This window comes from Haliotis asinina, chromosome 2 (assembly GCF_037392515.1).
Source record: "Haliotis asinina isolate JCU_RB_2024 chromosome 2, JCU_Hal_asi_v2, whole genome shotgun sequence".
NCBI classification, from domain to species: Eukaryota; Metazoa; Mollusca; class Gastropoda; order Lepetellida; family Haliotidae; genus Haliotis; species Haliotis asinina.
In genome coordinates this window covers 31,508,326-31,530,082 of record NC_090281.1, presented here as the reverse complement: position 1 = coordinate 31,530,082, position 21,757 = coordinate 31,508,326, and the positions used below count along the sequence as shown (strand labels likewise).

At 41.1% G+C, this 21,757-nt stretch overlaps 2 protein-coding genes across 2 annotated transcripts in view; both read left to right on the top strand.

The window, feature by feature from the left end:
- LOC137273594 (tubulin beta chain-like) overlaps nucleotides 1-21,757 on the top strand; it is a 142,928-nt gene that overhangs the window by 44,034 nt on the left and 77,137 nt on the right. The gene's annotated exons all lie outside the window — the stretch shown is intronic.
- LOC137271746 (uncharacterized) lies at nucleotides 10,461-20,644 on the top strand. The gene is made up of 10 exons (XM_067804153.1): nucleotides 10,461-10,474; nucleotides 12,218-12,410; nucleotides 13,060-13,186; nucleotides 14,026-14,121; nucleotides 14,849-15,028; nucleotides 15,756-15,910; nucleotides 17,827-18,067; nucleotides 18,473-18,566; nucleotides 18,893-19,175; nucleotides 20,049-20,644. Exons 1-10 carry the CDS (start codon nucleotides 10,461-10,463, stop codon nucleotides 20,343-20,345), a joined length of 1,680 nt encoding a protein of 559 aa, XP_067660254.1. The 3' UTR covers nucleotides 20,346-20,644.

The window sequence follows — 21,757 nt, the reverse complement described above, 5'->3', positions numbered from 1 at the left end:
CACTTTTTTGTATATCGCTCTGGAGTCAAATCTTCACGAGGTGAGTAAGATTGTACAACGCTCTTCCAGCAACAGGAAATCGTGATACATAATTTGGTCGAAAAGTTGTTTACCACCGCAATCAACAATATGCCAGCTATACTATACAAAAGTTAGTCTTGATCAGACAATCCAGTGGTCAACAGCATGAACATCGATCAACGTAATTATGTCATATGTCAACCAAGTCAGCCAGCCTGATCCGATCCCGCCAGACGCTTTTTACAACAAGTACAGGTTGCGGAAGAATACATCTGATCCGGATCTTCATGGTCCCAAAAATGTACTTCACTTATTGTTCCCTTGTCGAAAATCGAAACATTCATGACCAACTCGTGTTATTCGGGACAAACCGAATAGCGATCCGTGCCCAAATCAAAGAATTTCACATTGGCGCATGAACATCAGAACTACATTAAACAAGTACGATAACTCTATATCTGTTTGATTATAATGTTTCTTAAAATGACTCCCCTGTCATTTCTGTAATGTATGTTTGGAAAAGATTGACTAAACCGTCTCAGGGGAATAAATGATTTCGTGAAAGGGTCAATGTGCAATATTACATGTTCGGTCATCTCGATGGTAATTTATCAATGGGATGGGTGGATAACATTTGAAAATACCAACTGTGCTCAATAAATTTATACTCTTGATACACATATCAGCGGTTGGAATTGTGAGGCGTTTTACGTATTTATTGTTATGCGGAATACACGACAATGTTTGCAACTGAACATGGTCTTGGCGACGGACGTGGAAAATGTGGGCATAAATAGTGAAGCAATCACGTGTAGCGAGTCACTTGATCACCTTCGCAATCACACGTGCGTTGGACTGCAATCAAACATACATATTGTTGCACAGACATAAATGCATCACGATAGGGGAAAAAGCAAGGATACAACGACTTAAAGGTCAGCTTGAGGCAGATTTCTGGGCAATCTGTTTCAGCAGTTACACGAGCCCTTGCTGAAGCGGCGTAAACCTTAACTGACTCATACGCTTTGAGGGCTCGAGTACAACAGCTGGGCAATTAGTTTCGCCCAGGCTTTTTAGACGCGTGTGACGTCAGACAATAATGACGTACGGTGATATTTGGCCATGTGTGACTGCAAACAGCAAACACAGCAGGCAGTTGTTCAGAGGTAGCATGTCAGCATAGACTGAGCGTCGCAGGTAGACAGGATCTATGCTCACACTTTCATTGTGATCAACACTTGTGGTGGCTTTCACAGACACGACAGATACATCATGCATTGATTTCCCATTGATCCCATTGTCCTCTGATCGTTGCCTGGATGATTAATAGTATGATATGCGTATACATTGTTCCGTCGCTCCTGAGTCAACGTATCCCTCAGATATGACTTTAGACGTTTCACTTACGTAAAGGATGGAGGATGCCCCATCTTTCCCTTACCCCTTCATCCCTCTCCATGTGCTTAACATATTAACAGACTGACACAGTTATGACTGTGTGTTTAACCGACAAAACACAAATGTCGCAATACTCCTATTTTCATTTTGAGTACGTTGAAGAGATGTGAAGCAATATGTACCACGCAGAGGGCGCCTGTATGGAGACCGCAGCAGAGCGGGGCCCCCTGAGAGTCCCTCGAAGGTGTTCATTTCGTGTATGTTTGAACAGCGCTACTGCCAACATTGCCGTTTGCATCTATGTGGGTCACGTAAAGTAAACGGATGCTTGATTAGGCTTCCAAACTACACAGTGTCAACTACAGTGACGGGTGTGTCGTGGTGGTATTCCTGGTTTGGTTAAATCCCAGCCAAGGGAGTTTCATTCAGGGCGACAACCACCTGTTTCTTTACTCCCTAACTGGGACGCGATGTGAGTTTGTGTTGAAATAAGCCGTGTAGGTGTCTTGTTTAATCCAGATAAACATTTGGGTCGTCTCCAAATCAAGACCAAAACGTTTCAGGGTCCACAGAATTTGAACTGTTAATTTGTTTGCTGTTTGACATCACACTCAGCAAAATTACTGTAAATATAAAGGTCTGTAAATAACCGAAAGTGGACCAGACAATCCAATGATCAATAGCATGAACAACGACCAAAGCAATTGATAGTTGACAGCCATGTCAGCGAGCCATGTCACCCGATCCTGTTATAAGAAACGTGTCTTACCGGGTGAGGATCAACTCTGATCAGGATCATGACGGGTGACTACTATTTGAAAAAGTTAAATCCTGTAAATTTGCGGTCGTGCAGTCTTGTTGTCATTTTTTGCAGATAGGTTATTTGAATGTCTCGTAAGTTAAAAAAAATAAAAATAAAAAATATTTAAAAAATGCATAAAGTGATGTGAAATGAGTCACACCTTTTGAATTTATGAGACTAAATGTATGTCAAAACGTCTTTTGAATACAAATAGTAACCTATTTATAAAATTATGACATCGAAAAAATATGCGTTAACGTTGATACTCCCGACATAATGACATAATGACAGAAAACCAGTATGAGATATAGCCTTCCAATCTGTGGCTTCGTGTCAGCTGACAAAGCAATGCCATTCTTTTTTTTTTTACTCTTTTAAATAAGACATGTTTAGGACTTGAATTCTTTCAAAAGATTCAAAGTATAGACTATTTCGCACGAATTGAATACGGCAAGAAACCTATTGAATATCATGAATAGTGACTGTTCGTGATCACGTTGTGCATGACATTGCGTAGAACGGGTCTGGCTCAAGGAGTTGACTCAATAAACAGCAGAAGTGGTTATCAACCAATTACTCTATTGAAAACTGAAGGTTTGGGTCGCTTAGTACAAGTATTTGCAATGTGCAGCAGCAGTGAGAATTTCTCGTCATAATAGTATGATAAATGTACAAAGCAATATGTTCAATTAATATACGACTAGCAGTTGGCATTGGCTGATAAATGTGTTTTGATGGTTGTCAAAATAACTGGGAATGTATTTGGTTCCAGTGTTACAAAATCGTCTTTATAGTATTTACACACAGTAAGGGGTATTTTTGGAGATGTCTTGGTAACACCTTAAATCATAGCAAACGGAAGGAAACTGGAATGACAATGGCAATACTTTATTACCCCGCGGCGAATTCTTTTCACATTTGAAAGTGAACTCATATGAGATTGTTAAAACATAAATAACTACATAAAGATTAGGATACGTAAAACGACAACAAAGACTGACAGTCAACAGTCATTTAAAAAACGGATACTTGATGGAATAAAAGAATTTTGAACTCTTTTAGTTTTAAAACGGGGCATTTGGTAACGTCGGCCTGAAGGTAAAAGATTGTATTCTTGGAATAACATGTGACTTGAATCTGATCATTAAATAGGGATTGTAAAGATGAAACAGAAATTCAAGAAATCTTGGTTGCCATAAGAACAATTTTGTTAAGATGAGATTTGCTTTTGAGATTAAGAGAACCGTACCAACACTGAATTGAAAAGGTTAAAATACTCTCAACAAAACAACGATAAAACAACAACATTACTTTTTGGCTAACATTAAAAGATCTCAATTTACGCATAAAATGTAATCTTTGTTGGCACTTCTTGAAAATGAAATCAGTATTTGGGCCCCACTGAAGTTTGTCGTCAATAATAGTACCAAGGTATTTGTAGTGTGTAACAATTTCAACATTTTCATTTTTAATTTCAACAGGAGTAATGTCAGTTTTCTTGCTTCTAAAATCAATGATGAGTTCTTTTGTTTTCGAAACATTTAGCTGAAGGTAATTATCGTCACACCACTGAACAAAGTTATCAACGCCTTTTCTGTAGTGGGCTTCTGTCTCTCTGATCAGGCCAACCAAAGTCGCGTCATCAGCAAATTTGACAGTCAGAAAGTCAGGGTTGCGGCTTACACAGTCATTAGTATAGAGAATGAAAAGCACGGGCGAGATGACACAGCACTGGGGTGCCCCAGTGTTAGTGTGCACAACTGCTTGGTTCACGTGCACAAATTGCGGTCGGTCGAGCAGAAACTGTTCAATCCAGAGAAGAAGATTCTTGTTCACTTCCATAGATAAAAGTTTTTGCAATAAAATGTGAGGTTGAATTGTGTTAAAGGCAGATGAAAAATCGATAAAATGTAGTCTAACATAAGATTTTGGAATTTCCACATGATTGTAAATACTATTTAAAATAACAACTTTGGCATCTTCGACACCCCGCTGTGCTCTGTATGCAAATTGGAGAGGGTCAAGAAGGTGTCCAACATTACACATAAGAATATTTAGCACGATCCTCTCGAAGCACGTTATAGCTATAGACGTTAAGGCGACCGGTCTGAAGTCATTCAGCACAGAAGGGTTCGTTTTCTTTGGTACTGGGATTATTTTAGATGTCTTCCATATTTCTGGTATGATGTGCTGATCGAAGGAGAGTTGATATAGGCGACTAAAAACATCACAGAGCTGGTCACAACACTGTTTAAGAATGATTCCATCCAGTCTGTCTGGTCCTGATGCGTTCCTGATGTTTAGCTTTATGAACTGGTTTCTTACCAAATCTGGTGTTATGATGATGCTATCTTCGGTGTCTGGTATGATGCTGTCTGTGATTGTGTTGCGCTGCTCAGTGAAGTCGAAGTGTCAAATCTGGAGTAGAACTGGTTCAGTTCCTTAGCGTACTTCCGGTCGTCTGCTACGTTGATGTGTAAGGGTTTTTTCTGTTGGCCGATCATAGTTTTGACTCTTCTCCAGGCCTGGCAACTGTTATTCTGGTGGAAATGACGCTCCACTTTGTCTTTATAGTCTTCCTTGTATTTCTTCACTTGAGCATTAATGTCTTAGATTTTAGTTTGATTTTCTCATTGGCGCTAAAGGCTCTTTTCTTCTCATTAAGCAGACCTTTTAGTTCCTTCGTCACCCAGGGTTTGTTGTTAGGCTAAATCGTTATGTCTTTCTTCGGTATGATAGAGTCTACACAGAATGATATATGGAATGAGATTGTTCTTACTTTCGTAATATACTGAACAATGTTAGAAAGGCACCATACTAGAAGCAATGGAAAAAGTGTGAAATCAGACCGAATGAATAGGGATTTCACCATGTAAAACGCACATTGTGGTTTGGGCTGTAGCATCAAAACACAGCCACAGTTGCGACTCATATCATGAAAATCATGAAATGCACGTAATTTTAAAAATCTAACGCAATAACCACACATGCACATGGGTATAAAAGACCACAATTTTACCACAAAATATGTAGGCAGTCACCGGCGTTGCTTACCATGCCACGGGGAATGGACAACGGGCCAACGAAAAGAACACTCGATTACTTGTATATTGGATGGTGGACTCGGGAAGTGGCTTAAACATTCAGCTGCCGTCATTTCAGTGTGGTCAGACTTACAGCAGACTGGAAGTACCCGTGACCGTCAATGTCTTTGACAACCACATGTAACCACGCCCAGACACATTGTGTTGTCTCACTTACGGTACATAGCCCAGACTGCTACACACACAGCTTTGACAATCGAGGCTTGACGTGAAATCATCAACGGCCAAAGGCCACGGTGCCGCTTACGTCAGTATGTCCTCAACGCTCAATGTCCCTACAGTGGCCCCATAGTGACACAAAGACACCGCCACCGCCGCTTAGAACTCATCGAAGAAAGACGGAACGTCAGTGGGAAGGTGTGCTCTTCACTGACGAATCTCGTTTTCGTCTCAGTCACGCGTTCGTCTACGTCGAAGTCGCGGAGAACGCTATGCGGATTGCTATGGGTAACGGGTAGACCGGTGGGGTGCGGTTAGTGCGATGGTTGCTTGGGGGTAGCGTGATGGTTTGGGGCGACATCAATGTTCATTCAAAAACACCACTGCATGTGTTTCGAGGACGTGTTAATGTCATCACCTACTCAAACGACGTCTTTCATGAAACCACGTTATTACGCATATGTAGGCCAATCCACGTATGCAAATAGTTCTACAAGAACGTTATCCGTGAAGATGCGGGTTAGAATTGATCTTCATCAACCCATTGCATGTCGCAAGAGGCGAGTAATGTGATCGGGTGGTCAGGTTCGTTGGCTTGGTTGACAGATGTCATCGTGTCCCAGTTGCGCAGATCGATGCTTATGTTGTTCATCCATGGATTGTCTGGTCCAGATCCGATTCTTTACTGTGCCATAGCCGGAATATTGCTGTGTAAAAGTAAACTCACTCACTTACAGACCCAACGGCAGTACAAAATACAATGGTAGTACAACGAACAGGCAGTACAAATTGCAATGATATTGGCATGTTCCCCTTCCATCCTTCTATTTAAGCTTCTAAAATAGTCCTGTGCTTGGAATTCAACATGATGTGTCGCCTTCACATAGTTGATGTTCTTAGTAGGTGAGATGTACTGTGAAATGGTCATGGCAACAAGGTGCCATCTGTTTATACAACTAAAAGGTTTCCTTAAGTTCCACCTGTGGACCTTTATCAAAACGCCTGGGTCCGACTAAACTGGAATAATTCCAATTGCTCTAGAAGCACCAACACCAGTCTTTACTAAGACATGACCACATCACTGATGTGAGCTATGACCAGCTCTGCCTCAAACATGTATGCAAACAAACTTAGAATCGGTATCTTTGCTAGTACAAAATAAAGGGTATGCAACAAATAGGTGTCACAACTACTGATACATATTGATATTTTACATCTTTAATGGGGTTAATAGAGAGGTGTAAAGTAGTCATGGAACTTCAGATGATTTGGCTAGATGATTGAACATGTTCAGCTCAACACATCACGATGAAATTCAAACTGTTTGATTTCGTGTGAATTCGCCTATTTTCTCAAGTAAATCCCGAATACAAGGCAAACTACTAGCAATCGTCCAAAGCAAGCTTGGTTCATTCCACTCCCAACTTCAAGCAGGTCATCGCTAAGTTCGCATGTTGCAGGTAGTTAGTAACTCTACAAACCATGTTTTTCATTGCCACCTTGAAAGAAAACGAGGTCCAAGACGACGCGCAAATGCCACAACATTGCTGTAACGGTAGTGCAGCCAAGCAACACATGCGTGAATAACATATGTAAGGTGTTTCTGTCACTTGAAGTTAGCCACCCCTTTTCTTATGGTAACGGCATGTAAACGCCCCACTTCCTTCCTTCTACGCCACACTCTATTGCATAAAAACCGCTTGCAAGAAATTGGCATTTTTACCCAAAATTCATAACTGGAAAGGCAAAACCAATTTCAAAAAAACCATTTGCAGTCACCAAGTATCATTCTCAAGCAATGGAATATTGGAATATCCCCTACTATTTTTGAATAGTTTATAACTTTGTTCTTTACGTCAAGGTTGCACCCACAGAACACTTGTTGGTAGAACCGCCGACTACAAATATTGTGTCATTCCCCGCTCTTGTACGAAGACTATGGTTTCATCTCTGAATTAAGATGATGATCAAAGTTTATGTAGGTCTTCCTTTACCACACTCGCCACCGGTCTTTGAAGACAACTTTAACTAAAGACACCTTGTTTAGGATTCTGTATGTTTGTCTGGTTCACATCACGAGGTCCCATATGAAACTTGACGTGCGATGTCGCAATTCCAAAAGTGTATGGAAATCAGACAGTACCACCTTTTCGAAGATGAATATATCATTTACCTAACTGTTGACAAACATCACGTATCTAGATATAGGTAAGCCACAGAAATGCCATAAATATGGAGTGAATACTCGATAGCAACTGTTACCAGCACATCATATTTGTAATGACAGTACCCGTGACGATATCAGTTGGAATTGGTCTATAGACATCCGTGCTTGTTGTAAGAGATTTCAGAAATTTATTGACTTCCATGTCGTGTTGGAAACGGTAATGCTCATCGTTCTGCATTCGTGTCTATGATCAGTACAAAGCTATTTTTTGTCATTTCCACCCACGGGAGTCAGATTCCCCACCCCAGTCACATCGCGCTCGTAGAAAAGGTCGTACCGCCCGTGACCACTGCTCATGCCAAAACAGATGTTCTTCCTTAACGACCCTGTAACGAAGTTTGAGCATGAAAGGGTAGTCAGGTTATATATCAGTGATGGTCCGGGTAAGAAATGGCCTTGCCGTAAGTGGCTAGGAACGGGATCAGGCCGTCGGTATCGCTGATTTCGGTGGTGCATGCCATCGAGTAGAGAGTACGTAGGTCGATGCTCATGATGTCACACACTGGATCATCTGTCCCTTCTTAAAGACTGCCATGATATGACAGTCACATTGCGGTGTTACACTACAAACAGAAAACTGTGAATATGGGTTTTTACCGCTTTTAGCAAAGTTCCACCAACATCAGGACAGGGGACACCAGAAATGGGTTCATACATTGTACCCATGAGGGGAATCGAACCCGGGTCTTCGGTGGTGACGTTTTAACCACCATGCTGCCCCACCAATAAATAAGAAACTCCGTGGTGTAGCAGATAGAGTGCTCGCTCTGAGTGCTGACGGTCGGTGGTTCGACTTCGTCGTTTTAACCAGATGCCAGTGATCTTTACAACAACAAATGTTTCTGATGGCACATGTAATCCTCAAACTGGTAGCTGTATTTTCATGGTTTGGTTGCACAGTTTGAGGCAAACACATATGTTCGAAGGGCGACAGGTCTGGACTAAGCCCTGGTAATGGCAAGGTATGAATGTTCTGCAGGAGGTAATTCGTAGCAATAAGTGATCAATTTTCAAATCTAGAACTCTCAGGATCGGGTGATCACGCTCACTGACTTGGTTGACACACAACACCATATCCCAATGCCGTAGATTGATGCTGATTGCTGTTGATCACTGGATATGAAGACTCGACTAGAATATTACCACGTGCGGCGTAAAATTAAACTCACTCATTCACTGTGTCATAAAATGTCGTAAATGATGACAGTAGAACTTAAGCAATTAAGCAATTTCTTACATACGATAGTTGCCACAGACAAGCTCCCACAGATACGTGATTGAATTCCGTATACAAAGCCCGCCAGGTACGAACGGGTACGGGTTCAGTATTTGTTTACCAGAGCTCTGCCGATCAGGTCGTGGGTAAAAGGAAAGAAATGTGCACATGACGAATACGAATTATACAGAGCAACAAAGGCTCACGTTCTAATTTTGTCCATGACTCGATTTATAGGCCTTCGACATCGAATATTCAGTTCGAACTGGCTGAAAAGCATTATTCGGATATATATAGTGAGTAAGTGAGTGTGTTTTAGCATTACGCCACATTTAGCATCATTCTAGCAATATCGAAACGGGACACCAGAAATAGACTTCAACCGGGTCCTCGGCTTTAACCACTAGGTATTAACGCTTCAACCACTAGGCATTAACGATTTACCCACTAGGTATTAACGCTTTAACCACTAGGATACCCAACAGTAGTAGAAATAAAGACTGTATACTGATTTTATTAAAAGTTACATTTAATGATACTCTAGGAATCCTCGCAGAATAAAACGAGGAGGAACATCAGAAATGCGTTTGACAACATTTATTTCTGTTAGGAATCCGGCACATGGAGATATAGACACGACCAAGGACTGGGTGGTCAGGCCCGCTGATTTGGCTGATACAGCCATGCGATCGTAGACCGATGCTCATGTTGTTGATCACTGGATTGTCTGTCCCAGGCCATATTATTTACAGACCGCCCAATATAGCGTGAATGTTGCTGAGTACAACCTTCAAACCAAGTCGTGTTTTTGTATTGCAGATCTACAACGTCAACAGAAGAGCATTCAGTTTCAATTTGCCTTGCAAGGTGTCTTTCCTTGAAAAGGAGATTTGTCATCACAGTGAAAACCCTTTGGTGTTTCGGATGTAGAAAGGTACTCTTTGCTGCTGGTGGAACAACATATATAGGTATTCATACTCACTGTTTGCGGGTACATGATAGGTATTGACACATACTGTGGCTGGTACATGATAGGTATTTTGATACTTCATTACGTTTATGCTAGTTGGCAGTGATTCATAAACACGTGAGAGAATTGTTACGCACATGGAAATATAGCTTGTATATCATTCCTTGTGTGTTACAACCTTCATCCGTAAATGATCAAACCTCTGGATGTAGTGCCTATGCTTAGTAGCTTTTAGAACTGAAAATGGAACGAAATCAAAATACGACCCTTTTCTCAGCTCTATTTAAACGTTAGCTCTATTTAAACGGGTACAAGCAAATTTCGCGTCGTCACTGGGGATTTGCTTTGGACGGATCGAGGTTTGAGATCACCTGTCTGTGCCTGACCTACAAGTGTAAACTAAAGTGTGTCCTTCCTTTTATGGCAGAGACATGAATAACTCAACCCCCCATTCGTTCAAGCGTCACGGGCACGTGAGTTTCAGCACCACGTGATTTTACACGTAATATAGTTTAGTAACCGTGGACAAGGCCAGTGAGTTCGGAATTTCATCGTGGAGTAACATGTTGGTCCTCAGGTAAGATCTCATCATGTTTGATACAATATGAACATCTTCGTAAATTTGTTGAAAAAAATATTGTGAACAGTTCACCTGTGTATTGTCTTACCCTGATTGTATACTCAGATGCTTACGAATTCAAGGTCAATTTTGCTTGAGAGGTTCACAGCCTTTACTGTTGACTTGTTGACATTTTGTTTGCTGTGTTTGTAATGAGTGAATGAGAATATTTGTAGTGTTAATTTGGAATTTAGAGAAACACAAACTGAACTTGACGTTTAGATGAATAGTCATACTGAGAATACAATCAACGTAGCATAATACCTTGTTTGGTTTAGTACATTAAATGTTGAGAGATTATTGAATCATATTATTTTATCAGCCAAATTGTATCCATATATGTGAGATTAAACAACATGCTTCAAAACGTCTAACGTTTTGGGTTATATTGTGAGAAACTTTGAATGTTGAAAAATGCATTGCAATTAAAAATAACAGCCTTGAAAATCTATATTCCCAACTCAACAATACACTTTGACGCACTAATGGTATGTATATCTGAATACTGTTAGTTAAACTGAAAATGTGGATTGTTGTGTAACGATATACTCTTAAGAACAATAAAACCCCTAGCTTTCAAAAAAGTAAGCAGCCCTACATAGAAGGCATTTAGACGTATTGTTGTGTGGACATGTCATGGAGTTATATTACCGGATCCTGAGTCACATGAAATTTGGGTGATTGTTCAGTTCTGACAACTAATTGTGTTCTTCGGTATCTTGGGACACCTTTGGAACGTACTTGCAGAAGAATGGACTCAACATGAAGCCAGGATGAAGAATTGATAAGCAATTTAAGCATGTCTGAATCCCGTTTTCAACAACATAAAGGGTCAAGACAATCGAAGTAAATGTGATGACTTACTGACGATTTACCTAATACAACAGGCATTTCCCATGATCTCACCACGGTGTGGCTGAAACAGACGGCAAATCTTATTTCTAAGATTATGAGCTAGAATTATCATGGACCCGTAGGCAAATGAAAAGGTATCAGAGCTTAAGCCGGCATCTGATAATACATGCATCAGTCACATGTAATAATGCAGCTGTTTGAAGCTGATCAAGAAAGGTTTTTGAAATATATTGAATCCCACAAAGTGGTGGATCAAGTTCAAGCCACGCCATATGTGTATTTTTGGGAGTGGAAAAAACAAATAACAACAACAAAGAGAGAAAAAGGATGTATGTAAGAATGGAACAATTCTTGTCATTGTTTTTAAATACGTGTATGAGAGCGGACTGGCATTCGGCAGAGCGCAGTCTAATATAAAGAAATGAAACATTCGTAAATCGTATATCATATTAATGATATTCACCTCGATTCGGAATGAACATATTCATGCTCGTGAGCCTGAATTTTGTAAATCGGACAGCAGCAGTAAGTACGTTTAGTAATAAACGCTGGACAATGAAAGAACATACCTTAAAAACGAGGTCAAACCATCACTATGATAGTGGTAGAGGCTTGGTTAACTTAAGGTTAACTTAGGTCGAGTACATCACCATCGAGTATTCAGGTTCATGAACACTACCATGCTCATGTCGAAGTCGAACATTTGACTCTGGTCATGACAGAAGACTCTTGAGGATGTGGGAAGGGTTTCTTCTCCTATATGCTTGTGCTGTAGTATGCTTCATGTTCCCTGTCAATGCCATTCTTACATGATCTTAATTATTTAAATTCTTTCTTTTTTTTCAGAATTTCTACCGTTTTGGCATGTGTCGTGGCGATCTATGGCTATGCCGGCTACAGGGATCAGATCCCCAATGGACACATCCTACCCCACCCTTGTGTGGCGGGGGAGCTGTGGCAGGGGGTGGGGCATGTGAACCCCGCGGGTGGTGGTGAAAGAAATCAGTTCGGTATTGACTTTGCAAATCAAGGCAGAAATGTGAGCAAATATGACTTAAAACTTAGTCTGGTAAATGATATTGAGGATGAGGTTGCAATATTTTAGACTTCGGGAACTACATGACCAGTATCATTCGGTACACAACTGACGTTAGATAAAACAGTTTGTATTTGATTTGTTACACAAAATGAATTTATATGAAACACTTTTATCTGATGTGTTACACAAACTGGCGTTGTATGAATAGCTGCCATAATCTGTAATATTACAGACTGTCGCTTTAAACACCAAACAATCAAATACATAAGACAGTTTTACGTAATTTGTCACACAAAATGAATGTAGACATGATTCGTAACACAAACTGATTTTGTAGGAAAAGTCGCTATAATCTGTAGTATCGTTAAGTGTGACGTTAAAAACAACACAATCACAAAAAAAACCCAGTTTTATGTAATTTGTCACACAAAATGAATTTACATGAAACACTTTTACAGGATTCGTGATGCGAACTGTCGATTAAATCTGTAACACTGCATACAAACAAATATATGAAACACTGACGGTTCCATTTTATGGTCACGCAAAGTGAAGATGAAATAGACACTTTTATCTAATGCATTACAAAACCTACGTTACATGAAACGCTTTTATTAAACTCGCTGTAAATTATTCGCCGTTTATACAGTGGGCTAATGTGTGCAACTTGGATTCGGATGGTGATGGGATGACCAATGGTCAAGAACTTGGTGACCCTCAGTGTATCTGGACAAGTGGAGCCACGCCAACACGGACCACTGGACTCACGCATCCAGGTCAGTGCTGTCACAATATAGTCAATAGTTCGTTTATTTCACTTTCGAAATACATTTTATTAACTTAATGAAATGAAAAAGTGGAATGTTCATAGTGACCATAGTGTTCGAGCAGTTACCTCAAAGAGGTTGTCGGGGACTCAGACGTTTAAAAATGGAGTGAAAATGTAGTTGACGTGATTCACAGCAGTGTTCCTACCATAGGCGATCATGACTAAGTAAAGAATAGACTGGTCAAACAAGTGGCTGATACCATGAGCAAACAGACAGTCACAGTATGATTACACGCTATCAGACAATTCTTTGAGACTGACAACCGTTTGGCTGTTAGGAAAAGCTTGTATCCTTGAGTCGCCTTTTATCATAAAACAATGACTATACACTGAACAGCATAAAAAGCAAAGTTCGAAAAAATGACATATCATAAAAGTAAGCGTTCCTGTTTTGTCCTCTATTTAAAAACTTGGCAAAAGTCAAGTTGAGATTCTTTTGCTGTTTAGTATATATGAGACTGCATACTCGAAGGTATGACATGTCCGATCTTTGCAAATATTCAATCGTTCTCCGTCAAAGATGATATGAATATCCGTTTAGCCAAATAGCAGTCTGGACGTGTTGTAAATGACGTGTTGTTTTAGATTGTATGCTTAGTGCTTGGCTTTATACTAAACAGCAATAGAAAAGCAGGTTTCAAATGGATGAAATCTCATAAAAGTAAACATTGATGTTTATGTATTCTTTTTAGAAACTAGACTAGAAACCGAGTTTCGTTTCTTTTACCTTTCAGTATACTTGGTTTAGTTCACGTTTCAAATGCCATTTCATTGACTTGGTTTAAGGTTATTGTACTCCCTCCTCCACTCAGACATGTGCTGGCCTTGCCACGCCTTCATGCGAAAGTTCAACGTTTGACTGTCCACCAATTTCTGACGCAGGTAAAGTGAGCGAGTTTAGTTTACGCCGCACGCAGCGATATTCTTGCTGTAAGGCGGCGGTCTGTAAACAATCAAGTCTGTGTCAGACAATCTAGAGGTCAACAACATGTAAATGGTCTGCGTTTTGAAAGCCCGCTACCTCGAAGTCATAAAAACTGTCGTACTTCGAGTTTCGACTTAGTGTCAGTAGGTATTCTGTTTATACCAGAAAATACATATTAGAAACGAATTCGTGAAATTCGCATCGGTGAATGTAAAAATGGGTAAATGCGTTATCCGTACTCCGAGTCAAACGATGGTCGTTGTTCAGCCATTTAGTAGACATAGGGGCATGTGCAGGAACTGGTACACTCAAATTCAGTCAAATGTGTGAGTGGGTTGATAGCAATGATAAAACGGAATACGAACTGTAACAATAAGTATGTATCGACATGGATGTACATGGCTATTTAACTTGACAAGTTAAGTAAAGTTTACTATAAAGAGCTTTACGTATACATACGAAATAACGCCGCATACCCAACGTTTTAGTGTTACGGCGCTTTCAGCAATGTTCCTGCAATATCACGTCGGGGAATACACGAAGGGCCTTCGCACTCTGTACCCATGTGGGGAATCGAACCCAGGTCTTCGGCGTAACAGTCGAACGCTTTAACCCTTATGCTACCCCACCTCTCCCGGCATTAACATCAATAATAATAATATCATATTCTCAATGTACTTGCAGGTGTTTTAAGTCGGGATTTGAGGTTTCCAAGAACACAGGTGCCAAACACGGAGACCAATTATTATTGCATGACGTTCGACTTGGACCAATCACGAGATTACCACATGATCGCCACCAAACCAGACATAGACAACGTGAACGTGATGCATCATATTCTCCTTTACGGCTGTCGTGATGATGGTATGTATTAAGGAGGCATGTATCAAATCACAGTGGCCTCTTTATATTTAAGCACAGTATTCGTTATATGGTCGTGATAGTTTGAATGCATTTATGCACATTATTCATTATGGTTGTCGTTTTCTCGCACCTATTCATGCACTATATGATTTACTGTTACTGCGTTGGTAGCATGTATCCATGCACGATATTCATGCCCAATACTCTTTACGGTTGTCGTGTTGGTGACGCATATTCGTGCATAATGTTCTTTACTGTTGTCGCGGTTGTAGCATATATTCATGCACAATATTCCTTACGATTTTTTTTATCTTGGTGGCATATATGCATACATAATAATTTTATGGTTGTCGTGTTGGTATTACATAATCATTCATCTTAACTTCCATTTATGGTGGACACGATAATAGCTCATATTCATGCACAGTGTGCTTTCCGGTTGTCGTCTACAAACTGAATTTTATGTTTCGTAATGTCGTACCCGCCATATTTCAGCCACAAAGAAGCTATTGATAATAATAATACTGAGCAATGATCGACTAAAGCGATTGAAGTCGCCATGAAAAATAGGCCACCTGGAATCCAATCCAGCTGTCGACCGACCTTCTCCTTTACCAACTCGTTACACCAATGACAGGTACTTTGTCAACGTAGCTGCTTGGAATTTTGTAATATTGGTATATTAAATTGAAAGTATCTTATTTTGAATTTTCATTGTATTTCAAAGCTCCTGTAATACCGAATCCCCGGTCGTGTGGCATGGCTACTCAGGACTGCAATGAGCTTATTGGTTTGTGGACGGTTGGCATGGATGGCCAGTGCCTGAATACCGCAGCAGGTTTCCGAATTGGCACAACAGGCATCAAGAGAGTCCTTCTCGAGGTAATTTAAAACATACAAAACGATGAATTAAAAGAACACACGTGCCTTACGACAGTATGCAAGTTTGGCCCATATCCTCAATGAGATAAAACCACGAAGGACATTTCTTCATTGCTGTTCTTTCTGATGAGTCTGAGACCAGACGAATGGTTAGTATGTGACAAATTCTGGTGAGATTCGTTATATTTGTATGGTGGATGTCGAAGACGAATATGATATGGTATTTATATGTGATACATATGCCGATTTCAGATAGGAGTATATTCCATTGAAATATACCAGGCACATAAACAAACTGTGCATACAAAAATTTAAAGTCTAAATTTGTCACAATTGTGTAGACACATAAGGATTTAAACTCAGAGATAAGTGAGACGTACCCAAAATGCATGCACGCGCAACGTTCCGTGACGTCGGTGGTTTTGTCCTTGAGACGTGCTACACGTTGTTGCACGTGCATTCCGGGCAAGAGAAACAGAGCAAATGAATGTCACACAACACTGTCACTTTGGAAAGCTCAACTCCTGCCCTTGCCATCCTTTCAAAAATTAAAAGGCTATTGGCTAGACAAGTCTAAAGTCTGCACAACGTCATGAGGTCATGAGGTCATGAGGTCATTAGGGTGGTCCGTTGGGGAATGTCTCAACGACAAGTACCTTCACATTTCCAATGCCACTAAAACACCATTCCTGCACTGCTGAGACGCTACCAGAACACAAATGACGTCATCGATCGGCCACGTTCTGGACGTCCACGACTAACAGCGCCAAGACAGAACAGATGGATAAGGATAACCCATCTTAGCCACAAATTTCCAACTGCAGTGATGACTGCCCGGATCATCCCAGGACTTCGCCGTATTCACTCCAACACAGTTCGACAACATTTACGTCAGGACAGGATTAGACCACGACGTCGCGCCATACGACCTATCCTGACACAACGTCATCGACAAGCTTGCAGAATCTGGTGCCAAAATCATGTCCGCAGACCCTTGTTTTGGTGGAGAAATATTGCTTTTTTCAGATGGGTCCAAGTGTAACATTTCCCATAGTGTTGGACGTCAACGTGCCTATAGGCGCGTGGGAGAACGTTATGCACAGGCCTGTCTTGCAGAGGAATCGCTTGGTAATGGTTCCGTGATGATTTGGGGTGGAATAACAGCACGTCAAAGAACTCCTTTGGTGATTGTTCACGGCAACTTAACTGGTGTCGGCTACAGGGATCAGATTCTACGACCTGAGCTAATTCCTTTTCTGCAACGTCACTCCAACAGGACAATCCCTCATACGGCAGGGGTTGCTATGAATCTCTTGCAACATCAGAACGTTGACTTACTGCAAACTCTCTCTGAAAGAGCATGTTTGGGACGAGAGGATCGACGTCTAGCCGTCTTCCTCATCCACCAGATAAGGTCCTTCATCTTGCAACAGAATCTGTCGTGATTCTCTATGCGTCGTTGATGCACTGTTGTTCTCACATCCGATGGTGGACATAACCGTTATTGAGCTTGTGACATGGTCGTTCGGCCCCTGTGCTGCTTGTGAAATTCCATCTATTTGTTATGGTCTCATAATCCCTCCTTTAAAGTTTATATGTGCCTTTGACATTGTTATCGTACTTATCAACTGGGGTAATATTTTGACAATGGACACTTTCTTTATGTGTCTAGCATATTTATGTCCTACCAAGAAAACATTTATCAGATTTGTATTATCAGAAGACGAATCTGTTCATGTACAATTGGTCGTTTTTAACAGATTCATTGACATTAGGAAAGTGTTTCCTCTGGCAACTAACAACACAATGTTAGCGTTCTTTCAACCTTTTGCCCTCTCCACATTGCGTATGACACTATAGATGAGGGCCGGAAGTCCTGTGTAAATAAATTGATCTTGACCTTGATCTTGCTCTAGTACCACTGGAACAACCCAGAATTACGACCCGACTTCACAGACAGTACCGGCTTCACGATCTACTATACGCCTAACCTCCGCTCGAACGACGCCGGAGTCCTCTGGACAGGGCAAATGCACCTGGACATACCACCTGGTCAAAGCAGGGCTGTGTTCGAATCCATCTGCCCGTCAGAGTGCACAAATAAGTTCAGTGACAAGATTTATATAACCCAGGGACTCAACCACATGCACTACAAAGGTAGGGTTCGTCAACTGAAAAATCTCCAAAACATTGGTGAAACAAGTTTTTGGGGCCAAGTTAGCGCTGTAGAAAACAACCCCAGCGCTAGGCTGGTTGGTTAGTTACTTTATTGTTTAGCCCCGCACTCAGCAGTATTCCTGTTATACGGAGTCACTCTGTACATAATCGAGTCTGGACCAGACAAACCAATGGTCAACAGCAAGAACATAGCTGTACGCAATTAGCTGAAATATTGCTAATAAACAACCAGGTAATGATGAGAAATACAGCGTTTCCTTTCTTGGCGCGAATCGTTCACATTGAGAATAAATGGCAATAGCAGATTGTTTGAAGGAATAAATAAACGTCAATGGATTTAAAGAAATACGCTGATAGTGAAAATAATATGTATATTTCTTTCAGGTATTGCACAGATGGTAGAACTCTTCAGTAACGGAGAAAGGAGGTATCTCACCAATGACACCCACTACAGCTACGATAGCCCTAAGGTTTACGAGTAAGTTCATTATCGGCATTTTCGCCAATGAAAAGACCATCGATGACGTAGATATCAGACCTTCTTTGATCAGCGGAATTGTGACCGAGCGTAACTATCCAAACTAATGCGGCGTAGGGATTGTCTAGTGCTTAAAGGGTTCGTACACCACGCCGTACACCCAAGATAGATTCTCCACACTGGTACAATCTGTGAAACCCATTTATGGCGTCCCCCGCCGTGATGTTGTTGGAATACTGCAAATGCGGCGTAAAACTAAACTCACTCACATTAAAGAAATCATGACTGCGTTGGCATACATTAACGTGAAATGTTGGTTCATATAGGTACAACCCTCCAGTAGCCCTTAATCCAGGTGACAGCCTGAAAACCACGTGTGTCTACCAAACCCTCAAGGAAACGAAGACCACAACGTATGGGGAAGCTACAAGCGATGAGATGTGCTTTGCTTTTTTCACGTTCTACCCAAAGCAGTCAGTGAGAAATCCTTTCTGTGTGGGTTGGAAGAAAATCCAGCAGTGTGCATCACAAGATGGAACACTATTTGGCTGTAACGACGATGTCTTCCACAACATCTCGCATCCCGAAACTGCAATGGTGGTGGACAAGGTAGGGAAAATGATTGACGCGTTCACGTGAATAAATTCAGATAGGCGTATACAGAGGTGAAGTGTTCGTGTGTTCAATTTGAATCTGACCCTTGAAGGTAATGGGGTACTATGGGCATTCAGCAACCCATGCGACTAGGCTTGCCGTAAGAGGCGATTAACGGAATCGGGTGGTCAGGCTCGCTTACTTGATTGACACATGCCATCGGATCCCAGTTGTGCAGATTGATGCTCATGATGTTGGTCACTGGATTGTCTGGTCCAAACGCCATACAGCTGCAATATTGTTGAGTGCGGCGTAAGACGTAACTCACTCACTCTCACTCAGTTTGAATCTTACTTATTGTAAACTTTAATGCCTCACTTGGTCTATTTGTCGGTATATTGTGATGGTCTTTACAATACCGAATGTAAACCACAGAAAACCCTAATTGGCACGACGAGCGTAAATCTCGAGTACCATAGAATCAGTCATCCATCGTATTATTATCAGCTGTAATATTGCTCAGCGTGGGACCTGTGAAGACCCAGTTTATGTTTGATCTCATGCTTGCAGAGGTGACTGAAGGGATCAGGTGGACAGACTCGCTGACTATATTGACAAATGCAATGGTATCAACAATATTCCAGTTATATGTCGGCGATCTGTAAATAATCGAGCCTGGATCAGACAATCCACTGATCAACAACACGAGGAACTCTCTACGCAACTGCGATATGACATGTCAACCAAGTCGGCGAGCCGGGCCACACGATAGTCGACGTTTTACACACAATTACTGATCGCAAAATATCCCCATTAATCTCAAAATCCTGCAAGGTTACATGTTGATCATATAACGTTTTTAGATTCTTAACCTCTATTTTTTTCCAGGTGTTGGCAAACTGCAATTCCTACGGTGGATGTCGTTATGAATGTCCTGCAGCTATTGCCGAGGCAGAGAAGCATCCGTGTCTAGCCAACCCTGACATCAAGGACTGGGCTTTGAATCGAATGTCACATAGCGACATCAAAGCCCTCAAATTTGTTGCTGCAATGGAGTCTTGTACTTGTAAGAATGGAAATGGGTGGACGACTCATCGCTACCCATACTCCTCTGCTGGAACGGAGACAGCTGTGTCTCTTGTGACAACTGTTTTGAGTGCAGTGTTTTATGTCGTGGTGGCTTAGAACATCTCTGTGGCCACAGTTTAGATCTGTTTTTATTGATATAAACATATTAGTTACTCTATAAGCTTGAATGGCATACTGATTTTACGAAACGTGACAATTTTTGTTTTCCCTAAAAAGACCGAGGGTATACGTAGTGATGTTATTCTGGTACGCGTTTCCTAAAGTCAGTACGAATCGCATGCAAGTGTGGTTGTTTTTGATTGCCCATTATTTCGTCATTTTATTCTATTTTCAACTCCTCTTTCGAAAATGAACTGATGCCGTTAAAGAAAATAAAAAATGCTGAAAGACTTAAACATTGTTCAGATGGGTCTTTTCTTGTGTGGGGAGGTGGGTAGGTTCGCTCGTCACGAAGGAGACCCGAACTAGCTTCTCCCATTGGGTACAATACATAGAGCCATTTCTGGTGATCCCCGTCGTGATGTTGACATATTGCAAAAGGCGGCGTTAAACTAAACTTTCTCACTCACTTTTGATGTCATCCCGACATCGCATCATATTATGAATCCCGGTCAGATAAAATATACACTTGATTTTTACTGTTACGCGCATACATCTGTTATGAGTCTGTTTTTCTGACCCAATGTGTAATAAATATTCCTGTGACTTTCCATTGCTTATCCTTCTTCTCCTTGCTATAGGATGAATGTCATGTAGAATTTGTGATGGCGGGGTCCCAATAGACGCAACGTTCGTTGCGCTACGACGTTCTTAAGTCTGTGATCGGTCTTATCGCTACGACCGGTCTTATCGTTACGAACGCTATGTGGGTCGGGACCAAGGAGATTATCGTTCTGACTGTGCATCAGTCTTGATCATGACGTGTCCTCAGATTCATGAAGTCTGTAGATGCAATGAAACTTCGTCCTTGGACGGTTTGAACAACAACAATGAAGGTTTCCAATGTCCCGATGATGAAGTGACGTCACGTCGTCAGTGTGATCCACAATCACAAATACTGTCGATAGGAATCATTAATGGCCTGGGTTTTGGACATCACAGAGGCACGGTTCTGTTCGTTACATTCGAGACAATGTTTCCAGACATGTCATTTTCCACGCCAGTGTAATTTAATGATAACTTTTCAGATGCCTTTACTTAGCTTGTATTGTTTGGTGTTCAACGAATATGGCGGCGATCTGTAAACAATCGAGTCTGAACCTGAAAATTTAGTGATCAATATTCACAATTGGGAAGCAATGACATGTGTCAATCACGTCAGTGAAGCTGCGTTTATAGCACACGTTGCCTTTGGGAACTGCATGTTTTGGTATAGAGGTATTTCTAATATTACGAGGTTTGTAATATTTTTACGCCACATCCAGGAGTACTCCAGCTATAGGGTGTTTGGACCAGACAATCCAGTGATCAACGTCATGAGCGTCGATCTACAAAATTGGAATACGATG